At 39.0% G+C, this 23,068-nt stretch overlaps 1 protein-coding gene and 1 long non-coding RNA gene across 2 annotated transcripts in view; one reads left to right on the top strand and one right to left on the bottom strand.

Annotated features, from left to right (window-relative positions):
- The window catches only part of LOC309391451, a 13,225-nt gene extending 7,323 nt beyond the window's left edge, over positions 1-5,902 (bottom strand). Inside the window, exon 1 of the long non-coding RNA XR_014175285.1 lies at positions 5,766-5,902. This is a non-coding gene — a long non-coding RNA (uncharacterized lncRNA). The remainder of the gene's footprint in view (positions 1-5,765) is intronic.
- Positions 5,388-23,068, top strand: TMEM64 (transmembrane protein 64). The gene is made up of 3 exons (XM_081951932.1): positions 5,388-6,936; positions 15,753-15,908; positions 20,329-23,068. Exons 1-3 carry the CDS (start codon positions 6,178-6,180, stop codon positions 20,518-20,520), a joined length of 1,107 nt encoding a protein of 368 aa, XP_081808058.1. The 5' UTR covers positions 5,388-6,177; the 3' UTR covers positions 20,521-23,068.

Genomic DNA, 23,068 nt, shown 5'->3' with positions numbered 1-23,068 from the left:
TAATTAAAGATATAATGATATGACTGTTCTTGGCAGATCAACTTTAATCCCTTCATGGAAGACAAACCTACTCTTTGTTTATTATGAGCTATGCAGGAACAGGGTTTGGAGAAATGTGCTCGAGATAGCAATTTTCTGGTATTAAAATACCTTACCACAGCCTTTACTCACATGCAAAAAATGTATTTCTGCAGACTCTGCGGTATTATGAAGGATGTTCACGTACTGATTTATTGGTGGCACTAAGCATATTTATCTAGAGTTAAATTGTGCATGCTTTCCAATGTTTCAAAAGTAAAAATAGGAGCACATTTTTCACCCTAGTCAATTAATCACAAATTATTGTGATTCTATTGTTAAGTATACTGCTGCAAATCACAGAATCCAATAGCAAATAATGCTTTGAATTGGGAATAACTGGAAATTCCATGTCATATAAAACAAACGCCACTCCTCCTTCACAGCCAGGTAATTACAATTTCTTGCATGTTCTACATGAATTATCCTCCTCCTCCTCCTCCTCCTCCTCCTCCTCCTCCTCCTCCTCCTCCTCCTCCTCCTCCTCCTCCTCCTCCTCCTCCTCCTCCCTCTCCTCCTTCTTCAAAAAGAACCTTCGTACTTCTCTGTAGCCTCTCAGGGAGAAGCACCAAAGTGATAGTTTACTAGAATTAGAATTCTTTATTTGCCAAGTATGATTAGACACCCAAGGAATTTTTCTCCACTGCATAAGCTCTCAGTGTACATACAACAATAGTGATAGATCATTATCATAGTTATTGTAAAAATATATTCATCATAAAACATTAGATACAACACTTAGTGATAGTCATGGATGCTAAATAAGCAATCAACATAAATAATACTGGATACTAATTAAACAATTTAAATTGTAAATATAAGCAACGCTATTTGGGGCGACTGGCAGCAACCACCTCTGATTTAGAAACCGTAAATGGGTGCTTTCAGCATTCTACCTGCCATGTTTCATATCACTATTCAAACCATCCTTGGTGAGAACAACTTGGAGGACAAGTGAGTTGGATAAATGGCAGCCTCTAAATCACTAAAAGATTGCACAATTTATAGTGTAACAATCTCAAATTAGTTCCTGTGATGTGTACACTATGTATTTCTTCTATCACAAACCTAAAAAGAAAGATACTTCCAAGGTCATTTTTTAGGTTACAGGACCAACCTGCCTGGACATTGTTAGTCAAGGGCCAATTGCCACCAAGTTTTCTAATGTCCTAAATCGAGTATGATCCTTAGCCTGGATAATTGATACTTGTTCTGGGAATGCTATCTGTCTCCTGCTTTTTTTCTGATTGACATATGCAGCTTGATTCCTAAGTGCTCTGCCTTTGTTTCTAAGCCCTTCTGATCCTTTACTGCATTTTTTTACTCTTTCCTAGTTTTATATGTTCTTATTTCTCTAGTTCATCTGATCTCTTTGATAATAATTACTTCAAGCTCTTTCTGGGTTTGATTATTCACTTGAATTTGAGTTTTTTTTCTTTTTTCTTTCCTGCATTGGACTTTTGATCTCTGCCTGCTACAAAGTTGACATACCATACGCCTTCTAGCTCATTTGGACTAATGTCTAGAATGTGTTTGCTTGGAAGCTGACCCTTGTGATGTCCAAAATGATATTTATCTGTTCAGCAAATTCCCTCTTCTGCATTGACTTAAAAACCATTCAAGTATTTATTGTTTGGTTTATTTATTTATTTATTTATTTATTTATTAATCATTTTTATATGCTGCACCCTCTCCACCAAGGGACTCGGGGCGGCGTACAATTTACTACATAACAAATGAATGACAAGGAGGAGATATACAAAAAACATTATACACACACAATAAATAAATAATCAATTAATTAAAAACAGCAAAAGGCAATTAAAAAAACAATTAAAACACCCAGAGTCAAACCTAATTTAAAATTGTATCCAGAGGGATTAGAATAGCTATAATTCAAGCCAGGCCGGCTAGTCGGAACAGGTGGGTCTTGAGTTTCATGTGGAAGGAGCGGAGATCGGTTGTTGTCCTGATGTCGGGGGGGAGGTCATTCCAGAGGGCTGGGCCCATCACAGAGAAGGCCCTGCCCCTCGGAGCCGCCTTCTGGCATTGCTTGGTGGACGGCACCCGGAGAAGTCCCTCCCTGTGAGAGCGAATTGGTCGCAGGGATGTATGGGGCAGGATACGATCCCGCAAATAGCTAGGTCCTGTGCCATGGAGCGCTTTAAAGATAGTAATCAAAACCTTGAAATGCACCCGAAAGACTACAGGGAGCCAGTGCAGCTTGCGCAGGAGTGGTGTCACATGGGAGTACCTCGTACTCCCCATCACTGCCCGCGCGGCCGCGTTCTGGACCAACTGCAGTCCTTGGGTGCATCTCAAGGGAAGCCCCATGTAAAGAGCATTGCAGTAGTCCAGACGAGACGTCTGGTTAAAGATATACTAAGAATAAATTAAATAAATAAATAAATTAAATATCAAATTGACTTGTCATTCTGCTTATGTCAAAAACTACAAAGATGGTCTTGTATTTATTATGCAATTATGTTAACATAACAGACATAACAAACAAACAATAAACAAAAGGTGGAGCATATGCTTCTTATTGAAATACTAAATAAATATGGGAACAAATTATTCCTACAGTCTCCCCTTATTCATTTTGAATTTGATTTATTGCTTCTATTGCGGCATCATATGGACTGCTCTGAAAGCCATTAAGGACCATTAAAAGATAATGTATTGGCAGGATCTGCTGTTGCATTTTCAGTCTCTTTCCTTACGTTATGCACTTGAATGGAAAAAATACAACCTTCTCATGTTAAAAAAAAGGTTTGTTGGATTGATGGAGACTTGAGTCAATTCATTTATTATCTAGCCCTGAGAGACTGCTACACCCAGATCTTTAATGTATTTAGATAATACCCTCTCAGCTTGTCTAGCAATGGCAATTACATTCCATAGCAGAAGAGCAGCCTCTAGCATTAAACAAATTACAGTTCAGCAAATTTCTGATCACGGTGTAATGTGAGTGTTGATTTTCTTTTTCAGTGGCGCTATTCCTTCCTAGTTCTAAGAGGAGTAAATTAGAAATATTGTTTTACCTTGTGGTCATAGTAGGTGACTCAGGATATGTTCAAAGCTTTCAACAGAACTAAGAGTTTAAAAGAACATGCATACAAAACAGAAGATGGATGTAATTACCAAGGAGTTGCAGCACAAAGTAATTAATATCCACAGAAAATGAGAGCAAAAAGAACTTAGATTTGCAAAGGAAAAGAAAGGCAAGAAAAAGAGCTATTTCCTACCATACTAGTAAAAAACAACAACAGGAAGGGGTGCAGATGTGGGTGGTATTCAGCAGGTTCTGACCAGATCTGGAGAACTAGTAGCAGAAATTTTGGGTAGTTCGGAAAACTGGTAAATACCACCTCTGACTAGCCCTGCCCCCATCTATTCTCTGCCTCCCAAGTCCCAGCTGATTGGGAAGGAATGGGGATTTTACAGTAACCTTCCCCTGGAGTGGGGAGGGAATAGAGATTTTACAGTATCCTTTCCCTGTCACGTCCACCATGCCATGCCAGCCAAGCCACGGCCACAGAACCGATAGTAAAAATTATTGAATCCCACCACTGAAGGGGTGGGTGCAGTACTATGAGCAGATGGTTAGAAAATAATCCATGATGGGGAGAAGATATATCAACCTTCACATTCTTTAGTGTTCTCCCCCAAGAATTTTGATCTATTTGTGACCTAAATAGAACAACTACAAAAGAAGAGAATGGCAACTGAAGGGGAGCTAAAAGGTAGCTACTTAAATAGACCAATGTTTTCTCAATCTCTGAAAGGTGAAGATGGAGATGTTTAAACAGATGCTCAGGTATACTACTTGAGAACATTTAAATTCTGAATTCTAGTCCATTGTTAGGCATGGAAGCCAGCTGAGTTACCTTAGGCCAGTGATGGTGAACCTATTTCTTATGGTGTGCCAAAGTTGCATGTGCGTGCTATTGCACACATGTGCCTACTCAATCTCTCTGCCCAATGGTGCATGCGCGTGCGACCCACCCCTGCACATGTGCAAATGACACCTCTCCAGGCTCCGGAGGCTTTCCTGAAGCCTGGGGAGGGCGAAAAACGGCCTCAACGGCCCAACTGGAAGTTCTGGAACGAACTTTTGGTTGGCTCATTGAGGCTGTTTTTCGCCCTCCCAAACCTCCGGAGGCTTTCCTCAGTCCTGGGGAGGATGAAAACAGCCTCTCCTGGCCCTCTGGAAATGTGAAAAATTAGCTGGCTGGTGCGCATATGCGTGACAGAACTGACAGCTGGCGTACCACTAAATATGACTCCATGTGCCACCTGTGCCATAGGTTCACCATCACGGCCTTAGGCAAATCACTATTAATACCTATGCCTGGCATGGGGTTTGCACTAGTGATTTCCAAGATCCCTTTAAATCCTTAAGTCTGATTCCATAAACTGTAATAAAGTGGGGTGGGGTGGGGTGGAAAAGGAAAGGAAAATGGGGTGCAAATAGTTTATTAAACTTAAAATTGAATGTTTTAAGAACTGGTAGTTTTAACTGAGAAAATAGTTTAGAATAAAACATTACACCTTTTTTTGCCAGCACCTCTGTAAGTTTGAAGCTCCAATGGAAACAAAGTGTTACGGAAAAGCACCCCAAAATTTTTCACCTAGGGTTTGTTTGTAAACATCTCAGTTCCTGAAAATTAAGTGGTTCTATTCCATGAAAGAACAGACTTACACTTATTTAAAATTTATATGATGTCATAGACATTACATTACCATTGCATACATCATGCATCACACATTACATCAGAAATAGGTCTTACATATTTAAGAACTCAATGCAGTTTATCCTGAAACTCCAAGTTATTTCCTACTTCATGCAAAGGTGATGGTACCCCGTTTTCACTTTCTTAGGTGGTATATAACCTGTTAGAAAATGCAAGTAAAGCCAGCCAGGGGCTACGTTTCAGTAAGTGGCTGGATTTCAACCTTGTTTCCATTTTCCTTCTTTCATCAGCTTTGATTCTATTTGTGTTAAATTACAGATTATGAAGCTAACTTGTAATTATGTTCTTTATAAGCCGCACGCTTCATTTCTTTCCAACTGAAAGCAAAATCCTTTATGAGGGATTTCATATGGTAATAATGTCCCAAATCCCCTGGTACAGCACTTCAGGCTGCGGTTTTTGCGCGCTGTGAACAAACATCCTCACCAGATCACAAGCCTGTCGGAGGCCAGCGAGAAGTGTGCGGATAAATGTGAAAGTGCATTTGTGTAAACAGATCGATGCGACTGCACTCAGGACGGGAGAGCTTTTGGACAGAAAGACAAAGGAGTCGGGAGGTTCAGATCTGCAAGCACGACGCCCTGCGCGTCAAAAAATAAATAAAAAAACACTTGTTTATGACTGCGAGGGCGTCTGTGGCGAGAGACGTGGCAGACTCCGCAGAGAGGGAGAGACTGAGAGGGACCCTTGTGGACGCAGACTTATGAGGTGTTTTATCTTTGCACCACAACGCAACGGAAAAGGGATGTGAAAGATGGGGGGAAGGAAACAGCGCCGAGCACCCCCTTCTTTCTGCAACTCCGCTGCGTGAGGAGGGGGAGGAAGAGGAGAAGGCGGAGAAGGCGACGTCGGCGGCAATCTCGCCCGGCCCCCTCCCAGCGCCGCCCATCCGCCCCCACCAGGCCGCGGAGGATCGACGCGTCTTTCTACCTCGCGCTCCCCGCCGCTTCGCCGCGCGCTTTTTGAGGCGGCTGCGCCTGAGTCACGGCGGCCTTTCGCACCGGCCGGCCCAGCTGAGGGGGCCTCGGCAGCGCTTGGGAATGGGGCGCCGCAGCTGTTGCTCTTGCTTCACCGCGGGACGTCCCTTCTGGCAAGGCCGCGATGTTTTTGGTCGCCGCCGCCGCCGCTTAACCGCCGGGTAAAACGAGACCACCGCCGAGCAAGAGAACAGCGCCTTCCTCAGCCCCGGCGCCTTCCTCGGCTGCGGCGGCGATGAGCGAGCGGCCGCGTCTTCATCCAGCGAAGCAGGGAAGGCGCAGCTCTCCCTCGACCTTCGCCCGCCGGCGGCGCCTCCTCCTCCTCGGCCTCGCCGCGCTCAGTTCGCCGTAGACGCCGGGCGGCGATGTGGAGCTCCGGGGCCGCCGCGTTGCAGCTGCTCTCGCGGGCGACCAAGCAAGCCTTCGCTCAGGGAGCCCGGCAAGACCTGAATCGCTGGCTGCAGCCTCTGGGAGCCGCGGGCGAGCCGGCGGAAGCGGCCAGCCGAGGGGTGTCCGGCGAGCCGCTGCTGTTCGGGGAGCAGAACGGGCTGTATCACTGCTCTCCGCCTCATCCTTCTCAGGAACCGTCGGTGGAGCTCCTGCTCTGCCAGCTGCCCGAAGCGGGACATGGTTTGGGGGAGAGCAGGACGTGGCACTGCTCGGGATGCCTGCTGGGCACCTGCTGGTGCAAGAGTTGCCTGAGCGTCTGTTTCCTGGCGATGTTCTGCTTCGCCTCGCTCGCCTTGGTGCGCCAGTACCTGCGGGACCTGATGCTCTGGGCCGAGAGCTTGGACAGCCTGGCCGGCGTGCTCCTCTTCACCGTGGGCTTCATCGTGGTGTCCTTCCCTTGCGGCTGGGGCTACATCTTACTCAACGTGGCCGCCGGCTATCTCTACGGTTTCGTTCTGGGCATGGGTCTCATGGTTCTGGGTGTCGTGATCGGCACCTTCATCTCCCACGTGGTCTGCAAGAAACTCCTGGCCCGATGGGTGCTGGCGAGGATCCAGGGCAGCGAGAAGCTCAGCGCCGTCATCCGCGTTGTGGAAGGAGGAAGCGGCCTCAAGGTGGTGGCCTTGGCTAGACTTACACCGATACCCTTTGGACTTCAAAATGCACTCTTCTCTGTGAGTAACTGTCAAGGAGTTGTGGATGTGCCTTTAACAAACTGCAGGTGAAAGGCTCCTTCTTGGATCCAGTGCCGATTCCAGCCTAGGGCTTATCACTTTGCTACTCTCCAGGTGTCTTGTATGAGATCCCACCCGACCCATTTTGCACAGGATTGTGCGCCCTACAGTTCAGAAGGGCTAGATATAGGCTATCCTACCAGTTCAAATCCAGTTACAGGGCAAAGAGGTTGCAAATAATTGGTTTATCGATCAGTTCTGTTGTATACATGATGTACAATGACAATAAAGGCTATACTATACTAATTTCAGAGATAGGAAAAGTCAGAATTCAGAAATAATCAGAATATATGCTTTTGCCCCCCAAGTAGTGTTTTGGAAGAGTTCTTAAATCTGCACTGATTGTTCAAAGAAGATCAATATAGGCCAGATATTCCCTGCAGATGCATGTAATGATAACCCACAATGGGAAAGCTTCCTTGAATGTAGCTTGACACTGAGAAACAAGGGAGAGGGATATTTAGTTATCTTGTCTCAAATCTCTGTCATATAGCACCATTTCCTGTGTAGCGTACAGTAATTTACTCCCTGGAGAGAGAAGACATTGCTATATATTCTTGCATCTAGAAAAAATAAATAAAGCTGTGCTACTCAGAAGGAAACATAGGCAGAAAACGGGTTAAATTATGCTTTCTTGCTATCAGTTATCTGCTTCTGATTATCAGAAAGCTGTGGTTTTAAACATTTTTACAACTTCTAGCATACCTTTCCTAACCAATGAGAGCAATACATGTTTAGATATTGGTAGACTATTATCCTACTTATTATTTCAGTGTTTAGAAGACAGTATATGGCTTTTAAATTTGACATAACTTGATTCATCACAAAGGAGCTTCCAAAACAATTCTGATGTAGGAGTTATTTTAACATAAGAATCAACTTATCTCTCCTCTACTTAGAAGAAATTGTGCTTAAAATATGAAAGCCAATTTTGTGCTGGTTCTGTATCTTATGAAGGTTAATTTGGTACATTTTTTTATTTTTCTAAAATGAATAGTTGGTTTTGGCCTGTAATATAGCACCTCTGTATTTTCCTGCATTCAAGGCAAAGGATGAATATATATTTAGTACTTGTGTTTGGTCCTTGAAATAGTTTACATTTTATGATTGATTGGGAAGCGTGGGTTGTTTGTTACCAGAAGACATCTAAAAAGGTTTTATTTGGGAAACTAGAAGCATTATTGAAGGCTATACCTGTTGTTATGCTTGTAGTGCAATTAATATGCAAAATAGGTTTTCATTTCTTTTTTGGCTTAGTGTACACAAATAGAGAAAAAAGATATAAAAAAGAAAAATAAAGTGAAAGAAAAAGGTAGTTGTACAATTAAAAAAAACATATAAAGAAAGTATTAAATCTTGAGCAGATGGAATAATATTGATCCATCTTTCCATTATATCAGTAAAAGGCCAGTTCATAAAGAATGTAAGTCATCAGTCCAAGATTGTAATTGAGGGTGGCATTTCATACATATAATGCATTTCTATTGCAAAGTAATAATCCGGGTAAATCTGTAGTTCTCTTAATACTAGTATGTTTCAAAATGTTGATATATGATTCAAATCATATTGATGCCTTAAACGTCTTTCCTCCAAGCCCCATTAACAGCTAAAAGACACTCCACCAAAATTAGAACAATAATAGAATATACATCTACGGTAAGCGTAAATGTGTCTGTCATTTTGTATAACCAGTTCAAAGTAGACAAAAATTTTTTAATGCATTCTTTGAAGTATCCAATAAAAATGACAAAAGTTGAATGAGTCTGATCCTGAAGTTATAGGTAACATATTTAATGTTCTTTAAGAGTCTTAATTCATTGATTTATGAATATAGGATATTCTATTTATTCCAAAGTACTTTAAAATAACTGAAGACACATTTCAATGATGGTATTCGGGATTTTGAAATGCATCTGGAACAAAAAGCTTTCAATAAAAAGTTGTTTTAATTAAATGTCCCACTGATCTTAATTTTTAGACAATCCCAAATCCCCTTTGCAGTAATTCAGATTTAAACAAATTTAATTCAGTTCTCAATTAACAATTATGTACAGTGGAGATCTTAAATTCAAACCTCCTTTCCCAGAAGTCATCTGAGTCTTGACACCCTGGTCCCACTTTCTGTTCCTTGAAATAATGGCTTGCACAAGCACATTGTCACCCATCTTTCTTCCAGGAAACACTTTATTTGGTGCTCTCCCTAAATAATCCTAAATGGGAATATTGACTTATCTACAGCATATCCATCCTTCAGTAATACTAATTTACAATAATAATATTTTCCTATAAGCCTTTTAGGATTTTGTCTATGGAGCTTCTCAGTCATCAGACCATGATTGTCCCAAAGGTGTTTTCAGTCCAGTTGCCTCTTGAAAAAGCACCTTTGGGATCTTTAGGATTTTAAACATCTTTTAATAGTAAACTAAAATTTAAAAATTGATAAAATTCAAACTAAAAAGAAAGGGATATTGCCATGGGTAATTATTTTCAGGTAATTGAAACAATTTTCCCACCAAGCCAGCTGGGTGACCTTGGGCCAATCCATGTTTCTCAACCCAAGCCAAGGGCATCTTTTATTCAACTTCCTCAGGATATCTCGATGTGTGAGTAAATAATTCCAGTTATAATTAGCTTGCTGAAGGATTAAAATATTGCATATCAAGGAATGTTGCACCAGAATTTAAATTGGCATATCAAGGATTTTTTCCATATCCATCAAAACGTCCATTGCCAACTCCAGTTTTTCTGAGCACATATCTAAAATATCAAGGGGTAATCTAATATTATGTTAGGCTTGAAAATGTTTTATAAAATCTTATTGCATAGGATAGATAATTGAAGGTAATATTGTCTGTAGGGCGCAAAAAACCCAATCTACTGCGAACTCTGTTATGGTATCAGGAAGGGCATCGGGCCAGTAAGCGCTCAGCTCCATCGAGCCGCCCGACTCTGCCCCGAGTTAAGCAATTACAAAATCATAAAAAGGGAGTTATTGTCTGTAATCTGTATGACAGGGTTGTAATGAAACAATTGGTGCAAGATTTAAGCAGGAAATTCTGCATTCTATTGCAGAATTCAATTCATAGTTATATAGACCACATTAAAGGACGTTGGAAAAAAATATTTTAAAAGAATTAATTGTGAACTTCAAACAGTACAGAATTAAGATAGTCAGGAGTTTTCATGTTTTCATATATTTAACAATAGCATTCCCTGAAGTCATAAAGGAGCAGTTAGACAGCTGCTTCAAGTGTGATCTTCAGAAAGGCTTTATTATTTACATTTATGAAATGAGTTGTCTTTAAGCATGTTATCAATGTGTTACATATGGAACTATAAATTACAAAACTTGTTATCATTTATTTTTGTTAGTTTGAAAGATAGAAACATAGAAAAACAAAGCTCACAAGACCATTAGCCTGATAGAACTATATATTTTGGGTCTATCAAAAGCAGTTGTGCCAAACTCTAAGTAAAAAGACAGCAGTAGACAATCCCACATCAAAATCTGGCCAAATACAGTAATCTTCAAAAAATATATAAAATCTTTGCAAATCTACCCAGGTAATTAGTACTCTTGCATTCAGTGGACTAACTTCATATAACCAGTTATTAAATATGAGCCTTAAAATTTCAAGTTTAAGCTGTTGCTGTATTATTTCTGAGTTGAAACCTACAGGTAGTCCTTGAGTTAGGACAGTAACTGGGACAAGAAAATATGTTGCCTAGAGTTGTGGTCATAATTTGCAAACAAACTATTTAATGCCAGGAATATTTGCCTTCCCATTTATAAATATTAGCCAAATCCCTGCTAGACAAGACAACTTCCTGCTAATTTCGCACAACCAAGTCAATGGAGAAACTGGCAAGAAGTTGCAAGTTCCAGATAGCTTTACAAGCAGTAAGGCAGGCAAGTAAGTGGTTGCTGCTGGGTGGGGGACAATGCGAATGAGGCATAGTGAAGCTCAGGAATAGTGTATAAGGGTGCAAGGGAGGCTTGATGAGGCTCAGGGAGGGTCCACAGTGATGTGTGAAGATGTGATGGAGGTGTAACAAGACTTTGGGAGGGTGCAAGGCTCAATGAGGATGCAAGGGGCTGCATGAGGGTGTGAGGAAGGCATGGTAAGGTTGGGGAGAGTATAAGGGGGTGCACAAGTGTTCAACAGAGGTACAGCAAGGGACAGCATGGGCCAGCAAGTGGTGCAGTGCAAGTGCAGAGGTGCTGGGGGAGGGGGAGTCAGTAACAATAGCAATTATATGTATATACCGCTTCACAGTGCCTTACAGCCCTCTTTAAGTGGTTTATAGAGTCAGTCTATTGCCTCCACCAATATGGGTCCTCATTTTACTGACCTCAGAAGGATGGAAGGCTGAGTCAACCTTGAACAGGTGAGACTCGAACTGCCAAATTGCTGGCAGTCAGTAGTTAGCAGAATTGGTCTGCACCTGCAGAAATAGGTAGAGGGGACATTCCCCAGCCATCTGTGACCTTCCCTGCTAATCTCCCATTGACTTTCTGGCAGGGAAGGTGCAAATGGCAATCAATGGTCATAAGTGTGAGTTGGTTGCCAAGTGCCCAGATGGCACTTACATGATGTGGACGCCCTGGAATGGCCTGGACTTTCAGGATCAATCATAATCACCTGTGTTCAGTGCCATTGTGACCATTATTCACCTATTAGATATGTATAACCAATTAAATTGTAAATTGTAAGATAATCTACTAGATCTTGCAGTTTCTGATATAAAGATTCAGATAATCAGGAATATTCTGAAAATGCCCACTTTTAGGTCAGTTTTTTTTAAAGCTTATAAGCTCCATAAGTCTCTAACAGACCTTTACAGAATAACATTACAATACAAGGAGGCAGTAGGACGTACTGAATCTGGCCGAACTGCTAATATACTATACCAATGTTTGCATATATATTATATAAGTAATCAGAAGCAGTATGTCCATGTGCCAATGCTACATGACCTCCCTTGGTTGTCAGCTGACTTTCAAATTCAATTTAAGATGCTGGTCATTACTTATAAAGCTCTTCATGGCATAGGTCCTGGATAATTGAGGGACTAGCCTTCTCCAAATGTTTCTGTCTACTTGGTACTCTAGCAGTGCCAAGTGTGATTGGAAACACAAGGAATTTGTCTCCGTTGTATACATTCTCAATATGCATGAAGCAAGGAAGCATAATCTGTCTACACTCTGGAACAATCTCCCCCCAGAGTTATGAATGGTGTCCTCTTATGATCAGGGCTCTGGTCCAAGCCCTGGGGTTAATGCATGCAGTAGTTACCTATTATTGTTATGATTTTTCTCTCCGGGCTGACTATCTTATATCATTTTATTTAGATTTTCATTCCACCTTTATTATTTTGATAAATAATTCAAGGTAGCGAACATACTTAATATCCTTCCTCGTCCTGTCCTCGTCCCTCACAACAACAGCACTATAAGGTGAGTTGGGCTGGGATAGAGTGACTGACCCAAAGCTACAAAGCTGGCTTTCATGCCTAAGGCAAAACTAGAACTCACAATCTTCGGGTTTATATATATATGTATTTGTGTTATAACCCCTGGTATGCCCAAATATGGGAGGGAGCTCACTAGTCCCTCTTTCTGTCATTCGGCTCCTCACAGAAAACCATCCAGGCAGAAACCCATATTTTTATTTTTAATGTTGCCTTTTTATATTTGTGTTGTATATATGTGTATGTGTATGTGTGTTTGTGTGTGTGTGTGGTTATGTGTGTGTATGTGTGTGTGGTATATGCTGGTTTTGTTGTATTCGGGTCTTTTCCCATGTAAGGTTGAGATTGTCTTTGCAACGTTTCGGCAGGATCTCACCTGCCATCTTCAAGCTGTGGGCTTAAAATGTGATCGGAGCTGCCGTCTTTCTGTAAGTCTTGGTGGGAGGGGATGGGGTGCTGGCTTTGTTTCAGTAAGTGGAATGATTGGTTGTGTGGTTGTATCATGATAGGTAGATTGGTGCTGATTGGTGCAGGCTGTGTGTGCATTGTTGTTTTGTATTGTAACGGCTTGGGTGGTGGGTGGTGTTCGTTTGTTGGCTAGGGCTGGTTTCCAGATGTTTGGTAGGCGGGAGGTATCATCACGTTTGTTCATGTTGTGGGGGTGTTATATCAGGACAGCCTTCACCACTGACCAAAAAATAGCCAACATCTTAAGAAACCCCAAAGACAAAATCCAGCTAGAAAACCAAGGAGTCTACAAAATACCATGCAAAATCTGCCCAGCAATATACATAGGACAAACAAACAGAAGGATAAATGCACGCATCACAGAACACAAGAACGCAGTAAGAAAAAAAGAAAAAACTTCCTCCCTTTTCCAGCACCTTAAAGCTACAGGACATGAAATCAACTTTGAAGGAGCCAGGTTAATCTCCAAAACAGAACACCTCCACAAGAGAATAATCATGGAAGCCATCGAAATAGAGAAACACCCCCACAACATGAACAAACGTGATGATACCTCCCGCCTACCAAACATCTGGAAACCAGCCCTAGCCAACAAACGAACACCACCCACCACCCAAGCCGTTACAATACAAAACAACAATGCACACACAGCCTGCACCAATCAGCACCAATCTACCTATCATGATACAACCACACAACCAATCATTCCACTTACTGAAACAAAGCCAGCACCCCATCCCCTCCCACCAAGACTTACAGAAAGACGGCAGCTCCGATCACATTTTAAGCCCACAGCTTGAAGATGGCAGGTGAGATCCTGCCGAAACGTTGCAAAGACAATCTCAACCTTACACGGGAAAAGACCCGAATACAACAAAACCAGCATACCTACACCCGTGAAAATCTACGAAAACAAATGTATGTATGTATGTATGTATGTATGTATGTATGTATGTATGCTGGATTTGTTGTATTCGGGTCTTTTCCCGTGTAGGATTGAGATTGTCTTGGCAACGTTTCGGCAAGATCTCACCTGCCATCTTCAGGCTTGGGCTTAAAATGTATACATACATACATACATACATACATGTATATTTATTTCATAAATTTGTGAAACAACAAGAATGGCTATAGATTCTGGAGTATGCTGTAAAATTGCATAAGACTATGTTTATTTCTACATGGAATTAAATAATCCAGTTCCAAACATTTTTGCAAAAAGCGTATGTATTTTGAAATAAGAAAGTACGTATATTCTTTCTTGAAAATTTAAATCATGTATCTGATTTACATGTGATTTACAAGATCAGTTAAATGTGATATAACTGATCTTGCACAAATAGCAGGATGTGACAAAAGAAAGAATATCATACTTTCTGTGTGTAAATTGGGCAGTTTTTAAATTTGATATATAAATAAATAAAGAAAATAAAATGAGGAAACATATCAGTAAGTGATCCATAGTTTCAGCCAATCAAATTTCAAACATGGAAGATTTGGGCTGCTTGTTAATGAGTTATTCTTGTCTGGTTGTAAATTAAGTTGCAGTTCCTAATTTGTGTCATATTAAACTCTCTGTTTGGATTCTGTAATAGGATTCTCAAAATTATCAAAATGTGTTGTCCTGGATAAATTCTTTAGCCATTACAATTAAATTTGAAGCTAAAATAAGTGGGCCTTCGGGATCCTTATTATCTCCTAAAATCATTAGAAAATAATATTTACCTCACATAAATAAAATCATTAAATTATAGCAATCTAATCTATAAAACCTACATATAATGAAGTGAAAAAACTTATTTAGAAAAACATGGATTTAAAAAAATGATTTTTAGCTCTTACTGCATGTAGCCGGGTTGGATAGTTTGTCAGGAAATGTACTTAACATTTGAATAGTTAGTGAATAATGATAAATATGGTGTGAACCTATTTCATCAAATTTTCCTGTGTTTTAAGGAAAACTGAGGTTTTAAGAAATTAAAAAAATAACTTTAGGCCTATTGTAGGATTTAAATTAGTTTCCTAGATTATACCCTTGATTTTCAGCAGTAGCAGTCAAAGAGAGATGTAGGGTGAGAATGGATGCTGTACTGTCTCTGACGCAGAGCAAACAAGCTTATGGGAAGAAATGCACAGCACGATCAAAGTCTTACTCACTTCACAAATACTTTCTTGAATACCCTGCAGGCTTAAGCATTTGCTCCAGCAAAAGCAGCCACAGCAGTTTCTATTTCAATTTAATAATCGCATGCAAAAAATAAAATGTATCAAGTGTCATAAAATGGTACAATCTCTTAATAAATAACCCCACAATCAAAAAGTTTCAAAACAATATGATAGAATGGCATCAGCATTAAAGAAGAGGCAGCAGATCAAAATACAGATGTGAATGTAAACTTTATATGCCCCCACCCCATCCCCTAAAATATACCAGAATAAGGGAAAGAATTATTTAAAGCTACAGCTAAATAAAATCCATTCTGAGTAGGTTGCCAAGATGCTTCTTTCTGGGCTGCCATGTACAAAAGGCCTTTATATAAATGAAAAATCTTTCTAAAGGTATGTTTTTCTGCTTTGTTATCCAGGATATGCTCCAGCTTGAAACTTCTATATAGCTTTGGCAAACTGTTCTTTATCTTTCTGAATAAACATAAGTTGGACAAATTGTGTTTAAGCAGTCAGATACTTCCCCCCTCCCCTCTTTTGTCTGTCTTGAAATGTGGGGTTGTTAAATTGCTGTCATTTCAGCAGGAGTGAAAAAAACTGATCAGACTTGCTTGTCTAATGAATAATTTGTATGTATTCTTTTTGTTTAGATCACAGATCTTTCACTACCAAACTACCTGATGGCTTCTTCCATTGGATTACTTCCAACTCAACTTTTAAACTCATACCTGGGAACTACCTTGCGCACTATGGAAGATGTTATTGCAGAACAAAGTTTTAGTGGTTATTTCATTTTTAGTTTACAGGTAAATTGTTTTGATCTCACTCAGCAATTTATTGTCATAGCATTTTAGGTTAACTTTTATAAATTGGTGCATCTGTGTGGTACCCTCTTGCTATTTGGGGCTGGGACTTCCATAGTCTCTGATCTTGACTATATTGATGGAAATTGACATACAAAATATCTAGCATATTGCCTATCCTTAGTAAGAAGTTATTTCCAATATCTCAGGGTTTGCCACAAAGAAGTGGGAGTCAAACTATTCTCCAAGCACCTGAGTGTAGAACAAGAAGCAATGGGTGGAAACTAATCAAGGAGAGAAGCAACTTAGAACTGAGGAGAAATTTCCTGACAGTTAGAACAATTAATCAGTGGAACAAGTTGCCTCCAGAAGTTGTGAATGCCCCAACACTGGAAGTCTTTAAGATGTTGGATAGCCATTTGTCTGAAACTGTATAGGATTTCTTGCCTAGGCAAGGGGTTGGACTAGAAGACCTCCAAGGTCCCTTCCAACTCTGCTATTGTATTGTATCTAATATCCCATAGCATTGTGTGGAATTTACTCCTTCATTATAGGTGTTGTTAAATATACTCATTTGGATCCTTCCATGAATAGAAGTTCCTCAGTCCATCTGAATATCCTGCCTAACAGAAAGGGTAATTCCTAAATTTTGATTGAAATGCACATGTTTGGGGAGAAAAAAAAAACTATTCAGCCCATTCTAGAAGCCATTGTATTTAAATAATGCTTTAATTGAAGCAAGTTTCTGGATTAAGATTTTCAAATATTTGCTTTGGAACCAAATGTAATGGCTCAGCAGTTAAAGAAGTAGCTCCCTCTCATATTTGTTAACAGTAATTGATAACAGTTGGAGTTTTGCCATTTTCCTCAAACCCAAAATTACAATACTAGGATTTTTATTTATTTTTACAAAGCTTTTAAATCAATATTTTCTTAGTGTTAGCATATATGGCAAAACTATGTATGACAATAACTTACATTTTTTTGTAAGTTGGGCAAATCTTTTATAAGTATAGGTAAAACTGTAAGAAGGAATACATAATAAAATGTTGGCAGCAGTTTCCTATTACATTCCATGTTACAGGTAGTCCTTGACTTTTGACTATAATTGGGACCACAATTTCCATTTTAAATTTATAGGTTGAGTCATCACATGATCTTGCCAATTTTATGACTATTCTTATTTTGGTCATAAGTCAAGTTATACGATCATAAGTCGAGTCACTCAGTTATAAGTGTGATTCCAGTTTAACCCATAGCAAATTGAATAACATGATGGGCGACACTGCAGCTAATTGGAAATGTGAGTCTATTGCTAAATGCCCAAGTTGCAATCATGTGATTGCAGGGGCAGGGTGATTTGAATTTAGATTGTAACTGACATTTTTGTAGGCCATTGTTAATTTGAATATCATTAAGGTCTTCCTTTACTGTCTTTTTAAAGTCATTTTGTATGAGATCCTCGGCAGCACTTAGGTTTGGTGAAGGATGCGACACTTCAGGCAACCTTTGCAGTGGGCTAAAAATCTGAGATTGACAGAAAATATTTGTATGCAAAATGCATAGTCATTCATTAACTAGACTTTCCAAACTGGCATCCTCCAAATTGCAAATTACATAATCTCAGCCCATGCCAAGTTGGGAAAAATATGTTACTTACTTTTGAATATATAACATAATATATGTTTTATCTGAATTTTTGGCATAGAGTACTGAAATATTAATATGTGTGGCATTGTGAATGACACTTAGGAACACCAGGTAGTTCAGCGTGATATATGCAAGTTTTTCTAAATAATTTTCCCAAGTTAAATCAATATATGGCTTCTGTGAAAAGATAATATTACTCTGTTGAAACAAATTTTATTTGTATTCTGTACTGAGATACAGTATGTCTTTTGAAATGGCATTAATATTTTAGTATTTGAGAGCTGTACAGATGCCAAGATCACTCTTTAGACCTGAAGTTTTTTTGTTTTGTTTGCTTATTTGTTTAAGCCTAAATTGCCTAGTAAATTAATGGCAGAAATGAAATTCAAACCATCAGTAGTATACAGTAATTTACAGTTCTTCTTTTCTATATCACATTATATCTAGATGTAAATTTTGTTACATTAAACTAGACATGGTATATGTGTGTGTGTATATAGGTGAAACTCAAAAAATTAGAATATCGTGCAAAAGTTCATTTATTTCAGTAATGCAACTTAAAAGGTGAAACTAACATATGAGATAAGACTCATTACACGCAAAGCAAGATAGTTCAAGCCGTGATTTGTCATAATTGTGATGATTATAGCTTACAGCTCATAAAAACCCCAAATCCACCATCTCAGAAAATTAGAATATTACATGCAATAAATAAAATAAGGATTGTACATAGAACAATATCGGACCTCTGAAAAGTATAAGCATGCATATGTACTCAGTACTTGGTTTGGGCCCCTTTTGCAGCAATTACTGCAGCAACTACTTCTCTGGGTCCCTGGTTTCCAAATGAGATGCAAAAGTTGCTCTCATCAGAAAAGAGGACTTTGGACCACTGTGCTTCATTAAGACCAGGGTCAACGCAGCCACCTACCAGGAGATTTTGGAGCACTTCATGCTTCTTTCTGCAGACAAGATTTATGAGGAAGCTGACTTCATTTTCCAGCTGCCCACACTGCCAAAAGCACCAAAACCTGCTTCAGTGACTGTTGGATTACTGTGCTTGATTGGCCAGCAAACTCGCCTGACCTGAACCCCATAGAGAATCGATGGGGCATTGCCAAGAGAAAGATGAGAGACATGAGACCGAACAATGTAGAAGAGCTGAAGGCCGCTATTGAAGCATCCTGGTCTTCCATAACACCTCAGCAGTGCCACAGGCTGATAGCTTCCATGCCACGCTGCATTGAGGCAGTAATTGCTGCAAAAGGGGCCCAAACCAAATACTGAGTACATATGCATTCTTATACTTTTCAGAGGTCCGATATTGTTCTATGTACAATCCTTGTTTTATTGATTGCATGTAATATTCTAATTTTCTGAGATTGTGGATTTGGGGTTTTCATGAGCTGTAAGCCATAATCATCACAATTATGACAAATCACGTCTTGAACTATCTTGCTTTGCGTGTAATGAGTCTTATCTCATATATTCGTTTCACCTTTTAAGTTGCATTGCTGAAATAAATGAACTTTTGCACGATATTCTAATTTTTTGAGTTTCACACACACACATATATGTGTGTGTGTGTGTGTGTGAATGTTGTATTTGTGCTGATAAATAAATAAACACAAATATAAAAAGGCAACATTAAAAATAAAAATATGGTTTTCTGCCTGTATGGTCCTCTGTAATGAGCTGAAGGACAGAAAGGGGGAGTAGTGAGCTCCCTCCCATATTTGGGCATACCAGGGGTTGTAACACACACACACACACACACACATCATACATACATACATACATACATACATACATACATACATACATACATACATACAGTTTTGTCTCATTCACGACTTTTCTTGCCACAGTTGTTGTGAATCAATGCAGTTGTTAGGTTAGTAGCACAGTTGCTAAATGAATCTGGATTTCCCATTGACTTTGCTTGTCAGAAGGTCACAAAAGGGGAATCACATGACCCTAGGACACTGCAACTGTGTCAGGGTTCCAAGTAATATACTCATAGCAAACAAAGTTCTGAGGCAGCCAATTTCCTCAAAGAATAGGTTTATTGGATATGTCATATTGGCGCAGGCTTGTGAAAACCAATTCTGAATTCCCGCAGCTTTTTTCAAAACAATCAGTCACAAGGTCCAATCAGGATACTGTCCAGTTGCTAGGTGACTCAAGTCCCTTCCTTCCGAGCTCTTGCAGGACTTCCTTGGTTCCCAAGACAAAGTATTTTGTTTTGACTACAACACCCGAATTATCTCTATTCCCCCCTCCCTATCCCTCTTCTCCAGTGTGTCAGCACTGAAGTCTCAAAATAGCTTCAGTCAGGCCAACTTCATGGTTGACAGGCACCCCCCCCTCTTTAATTGAAAAGGAGTTCCTGGAAGAAGACAGGAAAAGAACACAGATAGGTTAATTAAACACAAGCTTGACAAACTCATAAATATGTCAATTGCCAAACGTCTGAATTTTGATCATGTGAGTATAAGGGTACCACAAAAGTTGTAAATGTGAAAAATGGTCATAATTAACATTTTTCAGTGGCGTTATAACTTTGAACAATCACTAAATGAGCTGTTGTAAGTCAAGAACTACCTGTGTTTTGACTCTCTATCTTGCTTGGTAATTTGTGGGCACATGACAAATCAACTGCAATAAAAAGCCACTTTAAAAAGCCATTTTCTTGATGTACTTTAAATATTTTTATGACCATGTTTGCAGCTGAAAATATAAAATAAGGCAATTGTATCTGCTTCATTCACAGATTGTAATAAGTATAGGCCTCATGTTCTATGTTGTCCACCGAGCTCAAATGGAATTGAATGCAGCCATAGTTGCATGTGAAATTGAAATGAAGACATCACTTGTGAAAAGCAGTCAGACCAGCAGCAACAATTCAACATCTTGCAACAAGAGGACACTTGCATTTTCCGGAGGAGGAATCAACATTGTGTGACTTCCTCTCATTTTCTGCAGTATTATGTTACGTTTGTGAAACTGGGTCATTTAATTTGTTGCTTACAACTGCTGGACTTTTCAGCAAAACGTACAAACCAAGTGGCTGGAAGATGTACTGTGATAAGAAGTACGTGGCAGTTTTTATATAGTAAACTGGCTAAATTTTTGTAGGGTTCAATAGTAACTATATACATAGATGCAAATCTGGCTGAACCTTTGTCTTTATTATCATGATTTATAGTCTGCACTTTAGACTTTGGTGTTTGCTTTTATAAACTGAAGAATACCCTGATACAATTTTCTTTCTGCTTAGCATTATTTATAAGACTGACTAATAAATGGTAGATCTTTAATACTTATAAAAATGTAAAGTATGCAACTTCATGTGCAGAACTCTTAAATATGCGTGTTTTTGAAACTCAGTGAAACCTTGATCTAACAGTGCAGTTTGCAGAATGGACTTTGCTCCTTCTGAATGCCCATGAAACTTCCAATTATATCATTCCAGGTGATTTAGCTATCTGAGCAAATAATGTATGCTGCCAAAAATGATGTAATACTTGTTGAAAATTACAGGCCTCGGTTTGATTATCTTGGATGGAAAATTCTTCTCCATTAATTGGGAGAAAATGTAGAGAAAAATTGACTCACTACACCTGAAGTCCATTAAACAGGTATCCACTAAATTGAGGTTTCACTGTATTTCTGGAAAATACAACCTTTTTTTTCAGAATTGAGAACAATCAATGCAGGAAAATCCCATTTTTCATAGCTGGGAGGATAAGATGAGCACTTGCTCATGAGAAAGCTGTTCTGGAATCCAGAGTAATCTTGTTTGTAACAGGTTAAAGGACATACCCACACTTCTCTGGGGTTACCCCCTTAAAAAAAAGGGGGGGGGAGAACGTTTTTTCTATTTTGGGAACTATTTGGTTTCCTTACCTTGTTTTCTTAAAAAGTCTGAGAACTAAGAGACAGAAAATCCCTTTCATAAATCTTTAGTTCAGGGGTGTCCAAACTTGGGAACTTTAAGACTTGTGGCTGGGGAATTCTGAGAGTTGAAGTCCACAAGTCTTGAAGTTCCCAAGTTTGGACACCCCTGCTTTAGTTGAATGTATTTTTGTAAGCCTCTGAAATGTTCTGGAGCCATCATAAATGTTCATATAAGTCCAAATCCTACATTGTGGGACTGAAGTGCTCTTATATAATATGTTAAGTTATACTGTATAATATGCAAAGTAAAAGAGAAACTACAGAGTACTTACAGATTGTGGAAAAGGGTAGTGTGAAGGAGAATTTGCAGGTGAAATGCAAATCTTTGAAGGGATTTATGTTTGTGAGTAACAACAAAAGGGCTTGTTTCTAACTATCTGTGAAAAGATTTTAGGAAACTAGATCAGATTTGCTTCATTCTGCACTCTGTAACATGAGCAAAATAGGTGGAATAAACCTTTCTGAAAACATAATGATACTAATTAATCATGTGGCCTTTATTTTTTAGAGAAGACTTTTTGGTTTTTCTTTTTTGAAAAGCTTTAAAAATCCACACAATTCCTCCCTACATATATTTTCTTCTGATCATAAAATAATGCTCTTATATAAGTTTTCTGCAGTATTTTAAGATTTGCATCTATGAGGATGTGTCCCTTTCTTTCTTTCTTTCTTTCTTTCTTTAAAAATTAAGAAAAAAATAGATTTTCCATCTTTAAAACATTGACTAGGATATGGCAGAAATGTCTTGAGGCTCAGGAATCTGTAAACATTTTTAAAAGACAATTTCATAAAATATGTTGAATTATCTTAAGAAAATCACTAACTTCGTTCTATAGGTTTGAATGAACTGGAATAAGCATAACTTGCTTATGTGTATTCATATCATAATTCTTTAGAGATTGCATATTTGTATGCCTGAATGAGAATTCAGAAAGATACTTCAAAGCCGTTCGAATGAACTCAAAGCTTTGAACTCCGTTTCATTTTTGTCTGAACAATAGAGTCCATTTCTGGGCTCTTACAGTTTTGCAATATCCCATTTCCTCCTAGTTTTTTGTCACCATGCAATGACCTGTGAAAGTTTTAGACTCTTAAGTACAATACAAAATCTGGCCATTGACTTCAGCAAGTTTGTTTTGTGTTGAGGCAAATCGTTTTCAAATTTATTGCGCAGAATAATAATCTGCTTGTACTCTACCATATTTGTTAAATAGTTGAATAGGTAACTATACCATATCCCCACATAGCTTAAAATATTACAATATTTCAAATTTAGTGATAAATATGGAACTATTGGCAAAATCTTGCTTGGGAAATTTGGTGTTGTTCTACAGTTGAATTGTTTTTGTTACTTGAAAATTGGAAGTTTGGCTATTATTTTATGACACTTTGATAGTGAATGATTGCTGATCCCTTTATTACTGTGGCTTTCATTTGAAAAGTAATACCAATAGGCACTGTAACTTTGATGTTACCTCACCCAAGATTTTATCAATATTTGTTATTCTGTGATCTCCTTTGTTAACAACAATAAAGGAATCTTTGCAAAGCTA

The sequence above is a fragment of the Natrix helvetica genome, assembly GCF_964273705.1.
Source record: "Natrix helvetica genome assembly, chromosome: 4".
NCBI classification, from domain to species: Eukaryota; Metazoa; Chordata; class Lepidosauria; order Squamata; family Natricidae; genus Natrix; species Natrix helvetica.
Note: the sequence above shows the minus strand (reverse complement) of the source record. Positions and strands in the feature narration are given on the sequence as shown.